Consider the following 20,302-nt stretch of genomic DNA (forward strand, 5'->3'; position numbering starts at 1 on the left):
GTACTTCCGGCATATGCCACAGAGGCCGCTACTCTGTGGTATCTGTGGCAAGTACTTCCGACATATGCCACAGATGCCACAACTTGCCGAGGCATCTGCCGCTGCTCAACGGGAGTTGCCACAAGATGCCAGAGTAAGAGAACGTTTACGGTAGCTGCCACTCGCCTTCCATGGCAAATGCTGCTATTTAAACCCGTATTTATCGTGTAAAATGACGCTGTTTAGGCATGACTTTATCGAACTGATCTGTACACAGGACTGAAGATCTGTACACAGGGTTGGGTTGGGTTAGGTGTAACGGAATACATGTAACGGCGTTACGTAATCAGAATACTTAAATCAAGTAGCCTAACTGTATTCAGCTCGCGTTACATTTGAAAAGCAACTAATCCGAATACAGTTACTTTCGTAAACCTGAAGTGAATACATTTTGGAATACTTATTGGAATTATTGGTGGAAAAGTTTCCTCACAAAATGTATCCTAATATTCATTACCGGCAGACAGTACTCGAGTTGAGGGGGGATGAAGGGGGATGAGGGGGGATGGCATCCCCCCTGAAATAAAAACGGTCAAAATCATCCCCCTTCTAAAACTGCCATTCCCCCTTTCCATCCCTTATGTAATTGTATCAATGAACGTGGCACCGGTATTACTGCTATTTCAACATTAATTTTGCGCATATTGAGTAAAATACTGTGGGCGAGGGAGCACGCACACATGCAATGACATTTTTACCAAGTCACTGACGCTATACTATGCGAGTGCCCATAGCGCCGTGATGCGCCTGTTTGATCGATGCCAGAAGCGCAGGTAACGGTCATCACAATGGCCAAGCGACCAGGAGGACAACGCGATCTGAGGGACTTCATATTTAAAAATACTAAAAATAACATTTCAGGTAAGTCAAGAATCAGTAATCTTAGTCATTACTCATTACTTTAGTCACCAAAGGTGGAATCTATGGACATAAGCAGTAATAACAACTTCGTTTGGAGTTTAGCTACGTTTTTCTCTCGTGTTAGCTAGCTGGTAAGACTCCAAACTGTTGATGAAATGATACCACCAGCACCAGAAGAGCTGAAACCCCTCCTTCAAGCAGTGAACACTTTGGTCATCTCCACAGCTGAGAGTGAACGTGGGTTTAGTCAGATGAACATTTGAACCACAACTAGAAGCTCCCTAGAGGTAAAAAGCATGTCAGCCTTGCTTTTCATCAAGTGTGTTGGCCCTCCACTGAACAAGTTCAGACCAGAGGTATATGTCAAGACTTGGCTTCAAAGCCATTGCTTAGCTAACAATCCGAAAGCAAGAGCCAGAAAAATTGAGACCAAAAAACATGATTATTAAAATCTTTGGAAACTTCTATGAGATGGGGGAGAGTGGAGTAGGCAGCCATTGACAACATTGGTCCTATTTTGTATTATCAGTATAATCTTTTAATATATTTTCATATTTTGTAAACAATTTCAATTTGCACTTAATGCCCTGTTAAAAAAAGTAACATTGGGAATGTTAACAAAACATATTTGTATTTGAACTGCAATAAAATGATGATCAAATGAAATAAATAAAATAAAAATAAATAAAATGATCAATATTTTTCTAATTTTTTCTTCACATTTTTCATGAAGAATTTACATAATGATTTAATTAATTACGATACAAATGTAACCCTTTAGATACCAGTTTTGATCGTATACCAGTAACTGCTTTTTTGAAAAAATACACTATAATTCAATATTCTAAAAACTATTTTGACTTTATTATTAGTGTAATCAGTTGATCCATCTGAATAATAAATGAGGGACTGTTAACCTACAAGATTTGTACCATAGACTTCCATTATAACCACATTGTTGTATCCCCTCCCCCCCTTTAAATTAAAGTGAAAAAAAGATTTTGCACTAATTGTCCTCTGCATTTGACCCTAAATGTTAGTGGTGCCATGGCAGCCCGGGGACCGACTCTAATTCTGATGTGCCTTGGTCAAGAGCAATGAAAGGAGTATCTGAACATCCATAACATGCATGTTGTTTTAGGAGTATAATAATTATCTTTATGCTGGTTGGTCTCCCACCCTCTGCGGGTTATCAGCACAAATTATGTCCCCATATGATAAAATCCACCATCCCCCTTGATTTTTTTTTACAACTTGAGTACTGCTGGCAGAACTGTGTGCACAGCGCAGCAGCATGTCTGTGAGGCCCCGCCCCCGCACGCAGATGAGAGATCTCTTTTTAAATATTGAAAGTTAGAAACGGAGATGGTTCGATAAAACGTGCAAGATAACGTTTATGTAGCATTTCTTTATTGTCGAAATGATGACATTTCATAACGGGATAAAATCAAAGTGAATGGCCTGCTGCTGCTGAAGGCATGGGACAAATATAAGTCATAATTTGCCTAATCATCATTTGCCTAATTTATAAAGTAAACCTTAGCATCTCACTAGCAGTGGCAACTGCAATCAGTTACAGCTGCCCTAAGTCTGTAGCCAAGTCTAATAACACCAGTGTACACGTTGCTGTGTCAATACAGATATTTATTTGTTAATTATTTGTCTTTACTACACCTGGTTTATCGTAGCAAGCAGTGGAAACTCCCCTCAAGAAGCGACAATTGCCAAGGGCGTTGCAACCCTCACTCGCCAATATTTCATCAAAAATATAGCACGTTTGTTTATTTTAGCAAACCATGCTCCAAGTAAAATTGAATAGAAATGATAATGTATAATCTTTTTGAAAAATAGAGATCGCACATCAGTCCTGTGTACAGATCAGTTCGATAAAGTCATGCCTAAACAGCGACATTTTACACTATAAATACGGGTTTAAATAGCAGCATTTGCCACGGAAGGCGAGTGGCAGCTACAGTAAACCTTCTCTTACTCTGGCATCTTGTGGCAACTCCCGTTGAGCAGCGGCAGATGCCTCGGCAAGTTGTGGCATCTGTGGCATATGCCGGAAGTACTTGCCACAGATGCCACGGAGTAGAGGCCTCTGTGGCAGATGCCGGAAGTACTTGCCACTGCCTGCAGATGCCACGAAATGTGCCAGGCCCTTCTGCCAAGTGAAGCAGAGTGAGTTTTATTATATTATGCTTTCACCTTTTAGATTTCTATCGGGAAGATTATATTTGATTCTCCTCTCAAAATGTACAGTAGGCTGTTACTGCTGATGTGAATGTCTAACTTGTAGCAACTAGCAAGTCTGATTGATTGATTGATTGAAAAGTTTATTAACAGCTTGTATATTGGGTACAGTACAGTACAGCTCAAAACATACAATTGTTAAGGGGATGCAGACCAGAGAAAGACTTTCGTCTTGTTTACATCAGGGTCCCCCATTTCCAATTCATCATGTCATTTAAGACATATTTGACATACAGATGGCTTATTTACAATTTACATACAGGTGGTTTTTTTACATACAGATTGCTTATTTACCATTTTCATTTTAGATTTCGTTCTAATACATCCTAACCGGACATTTAAGACATACCAAGTCTACAGATATACAGTTAGTAACAGAGTCTAAAATGCGAGTATATACATAGATGGGGGGGGGGGGAAGCTGTCCATTGAACGACAGGTTGAGATTTGTACCATTACCGGGGCCAGTTTTGCAATGCTCTCCCCCGAAGGTGCTCTTTAAGAGAGGTTTTGAAGGTAAGTATAGTTTTACTTTCCTTTACAGTTGTGGGAAGAGCGTTCCACCTTGATGTGGCATAATTGCGAAACGTGTATTCCCCCTTTTTTGTGCCAAATCTGGGTTTCACATGATTTGTGGAGCTCCCTCTGGTGTTATGATCATGGTATTCCTTGACCTTTGGGAAGAATTTTGACATGTACATGGGTACCATAGAGGTGTAGTGGATCTTGTAGACCAGGCCCATTGCAAGTAGCTGTACTCTGTCGTCTACTCTAAGCCATCCTAGGTTGTCAAAGTGGGCAGAGGTGAGGTGGGTTCTAGATGAAAGGTCAAGCAGTAGTCTGACCAGTTTATTTTGCGATGTTTGAAGTTTTATTTTTAGCGCCTTGGAGGTGCTATGGTACCATGACGTGCAAGCATAGTCATAGTACCCTTGAATGAGTGCTCCTGCCAGAGTTTTCAGGGTGTTTTTGTTTACCAGAGAGGAGATCCGGTATAGGAATCTAGTTCTTTGATTGACTTTTTTTATTACATTGGATGCCATTTTGTCACAGGAGAGGTTTGCCTCAAGAATAGATCCTAGGTATGTAATTTCCTTCTTACTTGTGACAATAATGTCGCCCACTGCAACTGAGAAGTCGTCGGATTTGCTGAGATTATGTTTCGAACCGAAGAGAATGGACTCTGTTTTACCCAGGTGTAATGATAATTTATTATCGGCGAGCCAGGTGCAGATTCTGCCGAGCTCGGAGCTGAGGGTTTTTTCAACCTGCAACCTGTTCCTGTCAGAGACCAGCAGGGCTGAGTCGTCCGCGAACAGGAACAAGTTGCAGTCACATGCTGATGACATGTCATTTACATAAATTAGGAACAGTAACGGACCTAATATGCTTCCTTGTGGAACACCACAGCTCACTGGGAGGGGGGGGGACAGAGTACCGTTTACCTCCACCATCTGTTCTCTCCCCTCCAGGTAGGATTGCATCCAGCTCACCGATAGTTTATCAAAACCAATTGCTTTTAGCTTGTCAATCAGAATGGGGTGATTGACAGTGTCGAAAGCCTTTTGTAGGTCCAGCATCACCATGCCGCAGTACTTGCCCTCGTCCACCTCTTGTTTGATGTGGTCGCTCAAATAAAGAAGGCATGTGTCAGTGGAGTGGGATGTTCTAAAGCCAGATTGAAATTCATAGATTAGTTTATTTTCCGCGAGGTACTTTTCGACCTGTTCATATACTATTTTTTCCATGACTTTCGAGATGGAGGTAAGTATAGAGACAGGGCGGTAGTTGCCTGGGTCCAATTTGCTGCCCTTTTTGTGCAGGGGGGTTACTCTTGCAATTTTGAAGTCTTTGGGTACTTTTCCCTGTTTTATGGAGAGGTTAATTATGTGAGCTATGACTGGTGAGATGGCGGTTGCTGTGTCTCTGAGGAATTTGGAGGGGATATTGTCGTGGCCAGTGGCCTTGTTAGGTTGGAGGGCGCTCAGTTTAATGAGTACCTCTGCTGTTGTTACCCTTGCTAGACTGAAATCATCTTTGCGTACCCCTAGGTTTTTGTAGTAGGTCATGATGTGATCTACTCCAAAAAGCCCTGAGTGGGAGGGTAATTTATTTACAAGAGTTGTGACTATGTTTGTGAAAAAAATGTTCAAGTACTTGGCCACATCCAGTTTGTCTGTGATGAGCCTGTTATCTGTCTTTATGTTTAAGTTAGAAAATCTCGTTTTGAGTTTTTTACCACAGCCAAGCTGGTTATTGAGTAATTTCCAAAGTTCACGGGGTTTATTTTTGTTTTCCTCAGTTTTGATATTGATGAAATTCTTTTTGGCAGTTTTGATCATGGAGCTTACGTCATTTCTTAGTCTGTTTCTTTCAATTTTGAGTTCAGTCACGTGGGCCTGGAGTTCACTGCTCGTGCTTTTGGAAAGCATTGACTGACTTTTATGAAACTCAGAGCATTTTTTGTCTCTGGTTTTCATGGCGGTCAGTATGCCGGAGTGCATCCACGGCTCAGCGCGATTTTTTACCCTGGTTGTTCTTAGTGGGGCCAAATCATTGAGTATTGCAGAGAATTTGTTTTTGAAACCAAGCCATGTTTCTTCAACTTGTGTACCACTGAGCTCATCTGACCAGTCCAGGCTCTCCAGTTCTAGGTTAAAGACCTCGCTAGAGTAGTTTTTGAGGTCTCTAGATATGACTGTTTTGTGACAGCCGGCCCTTTGTTTTAGCTTTTTGCGGGTACAGAATATCATATAATGATCACTTAACCCGCATGCTATAACCCCTTTACTGGAGATCCTGGACTTGTCAGAGGTCAGAATGACCTCAGTTGTTTTAAGTTTACAGCAACACCAGTTTTAGCCTAAACCATTAACGTTTTTGTTAGCCTTTATAAAAAGTCGCGTGCTAATGCCCAGTGTTTTCTTTGTTGTTTTGACCCGCGGCTGTGAGCAGGAGCCGCCTCTTGTGTCTCGCGTGCCACTCAACCATAAACTACATCAATATACAGAGAATACCGGAAGCCTTCAGAATAAAGGTTCACCTGAGATACTTTTACTTTACCGTAGATTGGCATATTCAAGTAATTTGAACATTTGGTGTACTTATTCGGGAGAACGTGTTTTGGTAAACACAAACAGACGTGTCTTTGCAACTGCGTTTTCATTTTGTTGGCTTGAAAAACCGCAAGTATCTACGAGGTGCTCTTATTTTGAAACTAGTAGCAACTCCTCTTTGTTGTCCCTAACTTGACACCTGTCCTGTGAGGAGTGAACGGTTTCTATCTGCTGTGGTCGTTAGGGATACAGCGGTCTGGACGCGCTTCCCTAGACTAATACAGCTGAAACAGATTCACAGTTTTACAGTGGATTTCATAGTTTTTACCACTTTGTCATTTCCAGAGAGCTGCCCCCTAGGTAAGTTCAAATACAACTTGGTGTGTTTTATGCTGGACATTAATACAACCCACTTAGTTTTAGCTGGTTTTCTGTCTTGAGACTCTTGATGGTTTAACACAGACATATGACATATACATACTTTTCGGGCTTGTTCAATTTGCTTGTGGCACTGTTATAGTTTTGTTCTGTTATTTATAGTGTGGTATATATATATTTATTTTTTGTATAAAGCTCTGTGTGTGTTTGGTTATTTAGTGAAATGATTGACACTTGACTGTGTAATACTCCTACAGAATGTTGAACTTAATATATTGTTAATAGCTTATTTTTTCATGTAGAAACAAGTATCAGAATATATGCAAACATGGTTTTCCTCTGTCTATATCTCTTTTTCTCATGTGCCAAAATTGCTACACAAAAACACACGTACACGCACACAAACAAACAGCAAGAGATTCAGACCTGCCTGAAACAATGTGATTGGGCTCAGGCTTAACTATGTATACACCTCTATTTTAAACATGTTCTCTGTCTGTCCCTCTGCAGCAGAATGGACCTGCTGCCTGACATATGGAGGCAGGAATACTGGCTTCCTCCAGGTGTGACATGGAGAGACATGGAACAGCTGGCAGAATCTGACCGGCCCCGACCCCATGACCTCCTCGTGGCTCTGCCCCTCGCGCTGGGCTTCGTTGCCCTACGCTACATGTTTGAGAGGTAACACACACCTGATCTCTTTGTTTTTGTCATAATCTTGCTGATGTGTTTGTTTGGGACTTTGGAGGCTCTACAGGAAGAAAATCAAACACTTATCCTGCCCGACCTGAAATAACCACTATAGCCTTTGTCTAAGAAACACAATCCTCTTTTTACAGTTGAACAAACTTGGTTCTTAAATCCATTCAGCATGTCCTGTGAGTGAGTGAGCAGGTGTTTTGGCAAAGCAGGCATTGTTATCATCTGGAAAAAAGGCCTTTGGGGAATTGAAGGAGAGACAGAGAGAGATGAAGAGAAAGATACATCGAAATGTTTTGTCCTAAATAGAGGATTATCAATGTAAACTATTTAACATTAAAGATGTATACCAAATGCAATGTGAACTTTCCTCGTCGTTTTTGTATTTGTTTCCAAAATCTAATGAAACACATGAAAGGGAATCTATAGGTAGTTACAGACCATAGGTGCTTGTGATGCAGTGGGCTTGTTAGTAGTGGCTAACAAGCCTAATAGGCACACACACACACACACACACACACACACACACACACACACACACACACACACACACACACACACACACACACACACACACACACACACACACACACACACACACACACACACAGGTACAGTCTTCAGGGGTTTTGATTGGTTGATTACATCCTCAGAGTATTAACTGTTGTAACATTCAGTGAAGGGAGTGCTTGTTAAACCCAATTAAAAATCAAATTTCTATTTGCTTACACTGCTATTTTATTTCGCTGTATTCTGTTATCTCATATAAACTCTATTATGTTTTGTATTATATATAATGTTCATGTCATTTTTGATTTGTTCACATTATAATATCTATATTTGTTTAGCATTCATACTAATCTACTATAGACAGCCCCTGTCATATATTGGTACCACTTTACAATAAGACTACCCTTATAAAGGGTTTACGAATAGTTTGTAATTCATTTATTAATTAGGTTGTGAACACTTTACAAATCATGAATACGCTTTTATAAGACATGAGATAAACAGGGCAACTGTGACCGGTTGCTTGCCAAATAGTGAGCCCACATTTATCTGTACTGCTAAGCCTTATATTGGCTACTTAGCTTACTTCGTCTTCTTCATCAGCCAGCATCCTTGATATCTGTTGCTCACTGAGTTGATTCTCACTAAGTAGCCACTATAAGGCTTAGTCATCTTGCCAAATGGTGCGCCTGTGTTGATGCATGAAAACTATGTTAGAGCTGGTTTATAAATGGTTCTTGATGATTAATAAAGTGTTTACAACCAAATTCATAACCTAATTATAAACCCTTTATGAATCCTTTATAAGGGTAGTCTTATTGTAAAGTGGTACCAATTCCTCATTGTGTATAATAGGTAAACAACTGCAGGCTTTGTCGGGACTGTCCGTCAGTTACTCCATTACCGGTGGATCATTATTAATTAAAGCTGTCTTTGGCTTTATCAAGGTTTTTTGCCCCACCCATGGGCAGATGTTTGGGGGTAAAAAAAAGGCTTCAAGTGACTGCTGCCCCTTCCCCAAAGCTTGAGGTGTTTTACTCCCAGAGGAGCAGACAGCCGACACAGGTTAGTTTGAGAAGGCTCAAAAATTGGTGAGTTTTAATTTGGAATAGGATCAATACTAAAAGGTTTTACATTTCTCAAATGAACATTTTAAGCATGTGCTTCCTCTTGTTTGTCATTGGCTTACTGTGTGATAAGCAAAGAAGAAGAACGTTGAGATGGTAACAAATACTGGTAAACCTATCCCAGGGGGAAACAGATTTTCACAAGTGATTAACATTTATTATTATTATAAATATTTTATACTCTCAGTTTTGTGATAGTTTTTGAAGATAACTCATATATTTAATTATCTCTATCTATGTATAAAGAAAATACTAACAAGGAATATAAAAAGGATTTAAACCTCACAACTGAATAAAAAAAACTCCCAGCAGGCATGTTTTCTGAAAATGATATCTCTACCTCAAACTTTTTCTCCCTTTTCGTGTCATTTCCTCATTTACTTCCTGCATTTCTGGTTACATTGTATGGAGGATCTTGAAAGAATGCTTTCTAATCTTCATCCCTCCCCTTTTCATTCATTTCAACTGTCCATTTATTGTTTCAGAGTGATATTGTCAGTTTGATGTCGCTGTGTGGAAAGACCCAGAGGCAGATTGAGAGGTGGTTCAGACTCCGCAGGAACCAAGACAGGCCCTGTCAAACCAAGAAGTTTGGAGAAGCTGCGTAAGTGCTCTCTCTCTACAACCCTTTCACAACCCAGTTCACAGGTGACTTCCCTCAAGAACACTTCTATCAAAACTCTCTGCAAAATCCAGAGACAGCCTGGGAAAACCCCTTAAAAACATGACTAACTTTTCCCGAGTTAACACTGCAAAACAAGTCTTTCGATGTTGAGTTGTTTACATTTTAAAAGTACCTTTGTCTCAATGTTCAACCTTTTTTATCTTAACTTTTGTTTTGCAGTTGGAGGTTTTTTTTCTACCTCACAGCCTTTATGTCTGGACTGGCCTGCTTGGTTGTTGTGAGTATGAGTTTGAAAAGAAACTTACAGCAAATATTTGAGTTTTACTATTTTACAGCTATGTTCCTCTTTTTTATACAGAGACCGTGGTTCTGGGACCTCAGGGAATGTTGGAGGAGATATCCATTTCAGGTAAAACACAAATCTCACTGCTTTGATGTTTAGTGTCATATTTCAATATTACATTTCTATTGCACGATTTACCATGAAACAGGAAGATAATGTTAATCTAATGTGCATTGCCCCATTGGCCGAGATGTCACATGCATGTTAGGGTTCAGACCTGAGGACCTTTACAGGTCAACATTGAGTTAAGTCATAGCGACAACAACCTCAGGCAACCTTACATAACAAACGATATCCGATTTAAATGAAAATGGCATTGTTTGCTCCACCCTTGATATAGAGCAACATAATGTTTGTTAAGCCTTTGTTATCTAGCGCAGCATAGTGGACAATGGAAGTCCTACCACATCATACTCAATAGAAGAAGTAATGTTAACACATTCGCCCAGTCTGCAACATCTCCCATAATGCACTACGACGACCCATTCATCGTTATTTGCAGCTTCAATTTGAGTTACAGTCCTCTGTATGCGGCTACCCAGTGTCAGCTGCTATTGCTTAATTAATGCGCCACCAGCAATGTCTGGATGTCTTTTAACCACCTTGTATTGACGATTACAAAATGTGTCTGTCCACAGCCCATGGAGAGAGCTCACTACTGGTACTACATGTTGGAGTTGGGGTTCTATGGCTCGTTGCTCCTAAGGATCTCTGTGGACATCAAGAGGAAGGTGAGGATCTGAAACATTTGCTTCACAGCACATTTGCTCTTTAGAAGAGGACATAAGTCAAATCAAAATGTTTTGTGTGCTTCAGCCTAATAATACTTCATATTTGATAGCTTACACCTGTGCTTTAAATGAATGACTCAGCTTGGCAGAAAATAGACATCCTGGAGAGGCTGCCAGCTGAGTTGCAACTAATGTTTGCTAAGATAGTTATTTTCAAATGACTTAAGATCCAGACGTTCAGGAGGGTTAAGCCACTAGCCAAATAAACCCCTCCCATCCAAGACAATGATGATTTAAACTGGTAAAAACACTGAATAGAGCAGCGGCATGGTGTTTCCCTGATGCTGTTTTGCTGCTGTGAGGTTTCAGCTTGTTTATCTGAGAACTAAAGATCCAGGTAGCTGAGACTAAAACCCTTACAAAGCCTGTTAAAAACAACCAAGATTGAAAAAAGTATTTTGTCAAATGTGGCTTAGAACTGAATAAAATGATGATGATATGATGTTGTTGTTTTTTGTTTTAATCTACATATTGTTGGTTTGCTAGGATTTTAAAGAACAGGTCATCCACCATTTGGCCACCATTTTCCTGCTCAGCTTCTCCTACTGTGCCAACTACATTCGCATCGGCACCTTGGTCATGCTGCTTCATGACTCCTCTGACATCCTGCTCGAGGTATTCTCACACACTTTCCCATTGTCATGCTGCTTCATGACTCCTCTGACATCCTGCTCGAGGTATTCTCACACACTTTCCCATTGTCATGCTGCTTTCATATTATGTTGGTGGAACCAAAAAGAACAACTTGTACATAAACAGTCCCATGTCATCTAATCGGGCTGTGGGGCCATAGTCAAAGGCACAAGGGACCTTACAAATATAAGTAATGTCTCTAGGGCATGTCACTGTGGATTCACCTCCATGCTGGCCCTTTGTCTGCCTGTGCAGCCCAACAAACTTGATGTCTTTATTTTCAAACCGCTGTTAAAGTTCATGCTCAGCTGTGGTTTTTCTATAATAATCTAGTTTGAGCATGCAGATCCTGTGACTGAGACATGATAGCTAAGAGCACTGTAGCAGCCAGAGGAAACCTTTGTACATGATGATGATTCAGAGATTATTTTAGAGGACCAAATTGTGCTTAATTCTTGCAGTAAATTAGATTATCAGGACACAAATCCTAAAACAGCAATAACGTTAAATACAAAGTCTATCAAGGCTGCATGTCTGCTTTACAGACGCATCATAGACTGAGGGGACATTAAGTTCACATGGTCATTTTTATCGTCCTGTTTTTTCTTGTTTGCCTATTTTCCTAGTTCCCAGCCTGCCTCATTAACACTTTTTGAATGATGCTAAGCTAATGGTAATTTCAATGTGGCGACTACGCTTCACATGTAGCTTCCATTGTGGTTTGTTTTTGTTTGATCAATGCAATTATTTGCAGTCTGCCAAGATGTTCAACTACGGCACTGGCTGGAGGAAAACTTGTGACACGCTGTTCGTTGTGTTTGCTGTGGCCTTCCTTGTGACCAGACTGGTGATTTTCCCCAGCAAGTAAGGTTTACTCTTTAGAAGTTTTTCTATTGTTTAAATGTTTTCATATTTTGTAGGGATATAACATGTATTATTGAATTACTTACAGAATCATACATACCACCCTGGTGCTGTCAATGGAGGCGTTTGAACCTTTTTTCGGCTATTACTTCTTCAACGTCCTGCTGATGGTGCTGCAGGTTCTTCACATCTTCTGGGCGGGCTTAATCTTACGCATGGTTTATAAGTTCCTGAAAGGCAAGGTAAGAATCAGTGGTTAAAGGCATCCCTGACTGATATTTGAAATCCTCGCAAAGGCGCTTTTCATATTATATTCATATTTACTTTTAAACGTATGTGCAATGCCTTGTTTTTTATGCTGCTGCAACGCAAAGATTTCCCAATTTGGGATCAATAAAGTACATCTTATCTTATTATCTTATCTTATATAGAAATACATGTGAAGTAAATTCCCATCTATCCTTCGCTTCGTCACACATTTAAAACCCTGTATCTGATTCTGTCTCCAGTTAGAAAAAGATGAACGAAGTGATGAAGAGAGCGAGATTGAAGAGGACGATAAAGGAGGAGAAGAAAATATGGACCAAGGAGAAGATTATTGTTTGGAGAAAAGTAAAAACACCCTAAACTCCCAGCTGTCTATGCTGACCAACAATTGTGTCCTTAATAACTTGACTAATCACAGGGCCTCTGTAGCCGACAGAATGCGTAAAGCTCAGTAAAATATTGATGACTAATGCTTTTATGAAGTCCCATGTTTATGTTCAGTATGTATAATACTTTGCCGTCTTTACGTCAGCCTATTAATCCTTTTAGGTAACTGGCCAGTGGCGGGGAACCACGATTGTTTATTGTAAAACTGTTAGCAGAGGATGGTTTCGATCCATCGACCTCTGGGTTATGGGCCCAGCACGCTTCCGCTGCGCCACTCTGCTACACAGCCTAGTGTGGACTCAGACCAACAATGACTGGCTTAGGAGGACAATGCCTTATTCATTAGGTCACTGGGGCGGGTGCTACAGTGCATAATGTTTAAACACCCAGATACTCATTTTATAAATCACTTTTCATTGCACAGGGATGGTAGTAGGTGTGTGAAGTCAAATCAGGGAGTCGTGAAAGTGTTCAGTCCCTGCCTGGTTCCTTCTTTGTAGCCTACACTGTTGTTTACACTTTTGTAATACAGTAAGTTCACAAAAATGAAATTGTGACTCCAATAGCTGATGTAATACCCAGCATATAGGCACAAGTGGATGTTTAATTATGTAAAATATGACTTTTGTTACACAACATACAAGTAGAAAATGAAATTCATACTTGTGAAGGTAAACTTCTGTTGTTGCAATGTTGAGGTAGAATGAAGGAGTCTGGAACCGTTGTTAGCCAAAAGCACTGAAGAGTTTTATTGATCACAGTACAGACAATAACGGCCGGGGAGATCACTTAGTTGCACACCGTCCCGTGTTTCACCAGCGATCTCTGAACCAAAAGACACAAAACATCTAACCAACACGAGGAGAGGCGGGCTTCCAGAAAGCCCGCGTATAATCAATTAGCCGATGCAAGACAATGATCTGCTTGTCTCAAAGAGATGCTGCTAGATCTCAAACCCCCCCACGGATATCGGAGAAGCGTTTGACCTGTGACCTCAACCTACAGAGGAGTCTCTGACTGACTACAAGCAGATGTTTGCAGTATCACAGACTCTAAGGAACCATAAAAGACTCTATAAACAGATCAGATGAAAATATTCTCTTACAGATTCACTCTTTTTATCAATCTATTGATAACCAATTAACATTAGTCTAAGAATATTTCAGTCAATACTTAAAATCAATAGGCGTCTTCAGAGTTGGGTGGGCTCAGATACATTCATTACATTAAAAATAGAACAAGATTGAAAAACACTTCAATCACCATGATTGAACACAGTCAATCATCATCTCTCTTCAGTGCTTGGCATTTTTGTCAAAAGGTACAATAATAAACACATGGGGTACAGAATATTATAGCAAAATATATGTTTCAAAAATAAGATCTTTTATCATTTATCACTCAGTTAATCTCATTCATCAAACACAGATTCTAAATCAGCTTACATCTTAAAGATTTACTTTAATGCAATTACTTATTAAAAACACAATTAGAATTTAGGATTATAAGAAATCAATTGAGGTATAAATCAGAATCATTAGAGATCCAGCTAAGGTTCCTAGTTTAAGGTATAAATTCGCAGTGATGAATCGATCAATCTGTAAACTGTAAAGTTACAGTGTCCTCAATCTTTAACATTACTTTACGTTTACTTCATTACACTTTATTCAAGAGTAAGGCACTTAGTAATACATTTATTTCATTCAAATACACTTGTTCAAAATCTGAAAAGGAAAATCAGACATTTTATTTGTATCACAACCTGCAAAGGAAAAATCAGACATTTGTCCTTTAATCCAGTGTATCAACTGTAATCAATTATCAAAACATCTGTTCTTTATTCAGAATATCAACTTTAAACAACATCTCAATCGTTGAATGGAGGTACCCACGGGTCGGAGATCACGATGGAGACCCAGGGGTCCGGAAGCTCGGCATTGTACATTAATATTGTGTCCTGTACAGTTGAATGTCCAACTAGCCTTTGTGGGGCCTGGAGGGCAGTCTTGGCAACCCTTCGTATGGCTAATTTAACCACAGTGATCAAACAGATCACTAGGATTAGCACAACCAAGATAAACACTGAAACAGTAACAACAAATTTAACCAGCCCCGCTCCCCAAGATCCAAAAGTTCCACTTAATTCCCCAAATGTAAACCCATGAGTTTCATGCAATTCTTTTATTCCCCTGGCAGTATCATGAGCCATGTCCATAACTTCAGGTGTGGCATCAGATATGAAAGAACAGCACTCACTTCCTATCACCTTGCATGTTCCTCCTTGGGCAGCTAAGAGGAGGTCAAGCGCCATACGATTCTGTAGTGCTACTGTCCTAACTTCCTGCAATTCTTTGTGTTCAGCTAACATCGCTGTGTTGGATACATTTAAATGATGTTCTACCACTTTAGACAATGCGACAATTTCCTGCTGAGTAACATAAATACCGTACCAAGGCAAGAATAGGCTAGCTATCTGTTGTCCTTGTGTAATTGACCTGCTGTTCCTGTGTAGAGAGGGAAGTATTGCTGCAATCTCAGTAGCCTCTACTTTACGGATTAAAGGGATTAGGTAGGCTAGATAACAGGTACCATAAAAAACATCATATGGCACACATCCATAGGCCCGGTCCCCACAAACTAAGTAAACTCTCTGTGGGAGGGGAATTCTGGCTATATGTACTCTCACTATGGCATTACAGTCGCTGTGTCCCACATCAGGAGAGGTGTGAGATCCTACTGCATTCTGGAAACAGATGGACACATTCTTCCATTCATGTACAACAATTGGGGGGACATATACTGAGCAGTCACGTGTAGGGGGCTTGCCTAAGGGTATTGGCTGCGTACAGTCATGTATTTTAACCTCAACGGAGTCCACTGTCCTAGAGCCGAACCAGGGCACAACTGTTACCAAAGCTTCCACTAACAAAGCGGGTGTGTGTGGTTGCATTGTACATGTTGGACTTGTAAAGTTAGCTGAACAATTAGTCTGAGCTAGAGCTAACTGGAATCTATATTCAAAAGCTAGGTTAACGTATTTCTTCATATATATTAGTTTTAAAAACATCAAACGTTTGAAACCGTCAGGCAGGTAATCTTTATTTACTGTATCAACAATGAGAGAGACTAAGCCCTTGTACTGTAAAGGTTTTTCAGAGTCTATTGGGTAGGAAGGAGTGTAACAATCCCCAGCCTCATCGCTAATTCTAGATGCTATGTCATTCCAGTTTACTAAACCGTAATCAGCTTTTGTGAAAGGAATTGGGCTAAACATAGGAGAATGCATTGATTCTGGCATATTTTGGCACAACCAACAGTTGCTAACATTACGTTCATGTGCATAGTCTAACATTAAATTTACTGCAGAATTAGTTTTAGTTTGTTTATAAGGAGTGATTAAGGCCTTTTTTGAAGAATCTACCTCGCCTCCTGATTGTTTAAGTGGAGTAGATGGAACATTTGTTTTGCTATTTGGTCCAGTAACTGTGCATGCAGTATCACCTAGATTGGGAATGCGGTAATCTGGCTTCCGCACTGTACATTTTACCTCCTTCCTTATCAGTGTCTCGAACCGTTCTATCGTGCTACACCACAGTTCTGGGGGCATTTCTTCGATGGTGTTAAGAGCCATCCTTACCCCCTCTGGTGCGACCCTGAACCGAGAGTACTGGTTTTCTGGATATAACTCCCATGTTGGGTAAACTGAGAACACAGGAAACACAATAATACAGTTAGATGAGTCACATATTGAACTTGGGCAGTTAACGGCAATAGTCTCTGACTTATGATCAGGGAGGGAGACAATCCTCCTTATTCTCCCTCCTTTAAATGTGAAGGTAAACTTCTGTTGTTGCAATGTTGAGGTAGAATGAAGGAGTCTGGAACCGTTGTTAGCCAAAAGCACTGAAGAGTTTTATTGATCACAGTACAGACAATAACGGCCGGGGAGATCACTTAGTTGCACACCGTCCCGTGTTTCACCAGCGATCTCTGAACCAAAAGACACAAAACATCTAACCAACACGAGGAGAGGCGGGCTTCCAGAAAGCCCGCGTATAATCAATTAGCCGATGCAAGACAATGATCTGCTTGTCTCAAAGAGATGCTGCTAGATCTCAAACCCCCCCACGGATATCGGAGAAGCGTTTGACCTGTGACCTCAACCTACAGAGAAGTCTCTGACTGACTACAAGCAGATGTTTGCAGTATCACAGACTCTAAGGAACCATAAAAGACTCTATAAACAGATCAGATGAAAATATTCTCTTACAATACTTTTACTCTTGCCAGTATGTCTATTTGTATGCCTACATTGATAAAGTATCTTATGTGATTAAGTCGAATTACATTGTTTTATTTACCAATCTTTTGAATCATGCTTGCATAGTCCATTATTACAAAGGTTCTTTAGAGCAAAACATATTATCTGTTATAACAAGAGATAATCCTTTATAAATGCAATTTTTGTAATTAAAAAAGTATTTCTTTAGTAACTCACCTGTTAATAGTTTTTGACTCAGATTGCTTACCTGCTTTTTGGAAATGCATTAATTTTATATATTTTGGATCTGCTCATGTTGTCTTTTTTCTTCACATTTTTGCATGAATGCACAGCATTTTCCTTCGGGAATAAAAAGGTTACTTGTATCTTCTCCATGACAGACACATCTTCTCCTGTACCACGGGGCCATCTGGTGGCTCGCACCGGGATGACACAGCTGGTAGATGATATCATGAAATGTAATGTGATAACAAACACGTGTAATATAATAGTATCAACTGAAAATGTGTGTAATTGTAGTCACATATTCGTACTGTCGAGGACACGTACTATTTGCGTGACAAAATATAGATCAAAACTGTGATTGTGGATTTCTAAAGGGTGGGGCCACACCTTTCTAAATAAAACACGTCATCAATTTTCTGTAAGGCTCCAACCATTTGGATAACTTGTCCTTGGTCATGAGGAATGGAGGGATTTGGGGACTTAATTAGCTGACTTTCGGTGAGTTTTCTATTAGTTATATTTCCAATTATATGTGTTGCAGAAGTAATTAAGGTGCACTGTTTGCTCGCGCTAGCAGTTTGCCCAGTTTAACTAAGCTAGTGTGTTACTTTATCTGCAAACCCCTGTCCTTGTGCCAATGCTAATGTAACCGTTAACTCAAGCTAATAGGTCGGCCCTCACATGTTGTAATATTATGTAATTGAATTATTGGTCAACTCTATCTTTTTTTAAAGTTTAGTATAAATAATCTAGTTAGCGAGTAGTTTATTAGCTTGTCGCACCCTCTAATTAAGCGTTAGGTGAGCCGTGAGGAAAGCTATGCTAACGTTAGCTGTTTTCGACCAACAGGTCGCATATATACAAGTTCAGTTTAGGCCGTATGTATCGGTACTTACCATCTAACGTATGTGTTCTTGGTTGTTGTTTGCTTATATCCTTATCTTGTATGCGTTTATAATTTTTAAATCAGATTTGAAGTTGTCAATGTTGCCTATGACAAGCCACCTAGCGGTGAAAACGAGAAATGCATGATGTCGCTTGAATTGAGCGCATTTGCTGTCACAAGGGGGCGCTACAACACCGGTGATAACTGTCGCTGCAATCACTATAGAAAAAGTAGGGTTATGAATGTTGCTGACATTTAAAATGTAATCATGTGAAAACTGCAGAAACGGTTGTCTCTGTAGCGCAATTGCTTTGGTTGGCGTTTCGAGCCCCTCCAGGGACATGTTTTTTTTTCCTTCAAATTATAAAAAAGTTTGCATTTATTTCTGCGTTTTATATTTTAATTAATCGTATGAATGGGTATCTATCGCAGCAGATTGTCACCGCTCCTCATCTGAAACCTGCCAGTCCATGCCGGTGTCAGTACCATAGTGCTCGGGCTACCAGATCTGCTCGGGGTCCGTCGCTTACCAATAACGTCACGCGTTGTGATTGGCTGTACGGTAATCGCACGCTGATTGGTGTAAGTAGGGGCGCTGACTAGCGTATACCGGGGGTCTTGATCAAAGACGAATGAGTGTAGGTAGAGAGAAGAATAAGAGAAATCGGGGTTGTTAAAATGGTGACCGAGGCTTCTGCTAAGTACTTCTCACAGGAAAGAGGGATGGAGGAGGGATCAGAGCTGGATAAGATTACAAAGAGTAATCGTATATATATATATATATATATATGTGTATATGTATATGTATGTATATATGTATATGTATGTATATATATATATATATATATGTATATATATATATATATATATATATATATATATATATATATATATATGTATATGTATATATATATATATATTTGGCGGCAGGTCAGCCTTTAGTCAACCGCTTATGGCACGTTTTTTCCTCCAGGAGGTCAGGAGACAGCGCCCAGTGGTGCATGTCTCCACCCCGCAATGGGATCTGCCGTTGGTGCTCGAGGCTCTGGTCACAGAACCATTTGAGCCTCTGGAGCTCTCCTCCCTGAAGGCACTATCATTGACAGTTTTGCTGCTTGCCTTGACTTCGGCCAAGAGAGTATGCGAGCTAACCGCTCTGTCGATGCACCCGAGTTGACTTTTGATTTGGGGTGACCGTAGCGGGGCGACACTCAGACCGAACCCATCCTTTGTTCCCAGGAACCTAAGGAGTCCGTTCAGGTCGAGGGCTATACAGTTAGACGGCTTTAGTCTTCCACCCCATATTGGGGACAGGGAGGCTAAATTGCACCTGCCCGGCGCATGTGCTGGCATGTTATAGGGCGCATGGCTTCAGTTAGGCGCACTGAACAGATGTTTGTGTGCTTTGGGGATGGTGTGGCCGGTAAAGCTCTGTCCAAGAAATGCCTGAGAGGATGGCTCTGCGGTTGCATTTCACATGCCTATGGACAGGTGGGGAGAGCCTTCCCCATTGGGGTCCATGAACACTCTACACATGGTATGGCTGTATCAACAGCCTTGTTCAACAGCGTGAGTGTGGAGGACATATGTACGGCGGTGTCTTGGTCTACGCCAGGCCCCATCATAAGGTTTTATCTCTTGGACATGTCTGGCTCCTTCTCATCGTCTGTGCTTGCTGGGGCAACACAGGACTGGTTAGGGGGGGGGGGGGGGGCTGTGGGTCGGTAGGTATCTGACCCCCCTCCTGGACATAATGCACTTGTGTTTTCCCATGCTCCTTAGGGACCAGGGACACATGGTGCGCAGTAAGCCCCATACAGGGCTGGAGGACTCTCCCCACTATCGTCCATGCACACTCTACACGAGGCAAGCGTGTGTGAGTGTGGGGGACATGGTGCACTTACGTTCTCCCCATGCTCCTTAGGGACCCGGGAAACAGGGTGCACGGTAGGCCCCATGCAGGGCTGGAGGAAAATAGTGAGGAAGGCTCTCCATGCCCGCCCACAGGCAGGCAGGCGGGGAGAGAGCCTTCCTCACTATTTTCCATGCAGGCTCTACACGAAGTAAGGTGTGTGT

At 40.8% G+C, this 20,302-nt stretch overlaps 1 protein-coding gene and 1 non-coding gene across 2 annotated transcripts; one reads left to right on the top strand and one right to left on the bottom strand.

Annotated features, from left to right (window-relative positions):
• Window positions 1-6,435: 6,435 nt before the first annotated feature.
• Window positions 6,436-13,568, top strand: LOC117532698 (ceramide synthase 2-like). The gene is made up of 11 exons (XM_034196127.1): window positions 6,436-6,569; window positions 7,098-7,268; window positions 8,744-8,861; window positions 9,409-9,527; window positions 9,768-9,825; window positions 9,907-9,957; window positions 10,530-10,622; window positions 11,169-11,297; window positions 12,070-12,179; window positions 12,268-12,421; window positions 12,689-13,568. Exons 2-11 carry the CDS (start codon window positions 7,102-7,104, stop codon window positions 12,899-12,901), a joined length of 1,212 nt encoding a protein of 403 aa, XP_034052018.1. The 5' UTR covers window positions 6,436-6,569; window positions 7,098-7,101; the 3' UTR covers window positions 12,902-13,568.
• Window positions 13,043-13,114, bottom strand: trnam-cau. Its single transcript has one exon. It is a non-coding gene; the product is annotated as a tRNA-Met (tRNA).
• Window positions 13,569-20,302: the final 6,734 nt, after the last annotated feature.

This window comes from Gymnodraco acuticeps, unplaced genomic scaffold (assembly GCF_902827175.1).
Source record: "Gymnodraco acuticeps unplaced genomic scaffold, fGymAcu1.1, whole genome shotgun sequence".
Classification (NCBI taxonomy): Eukaryota; Metazoa; Chordata; class Actinopteri; order Perciformes; family Bathydraconidae; genus Gymnodraco; species Gymnodraco acuticeps.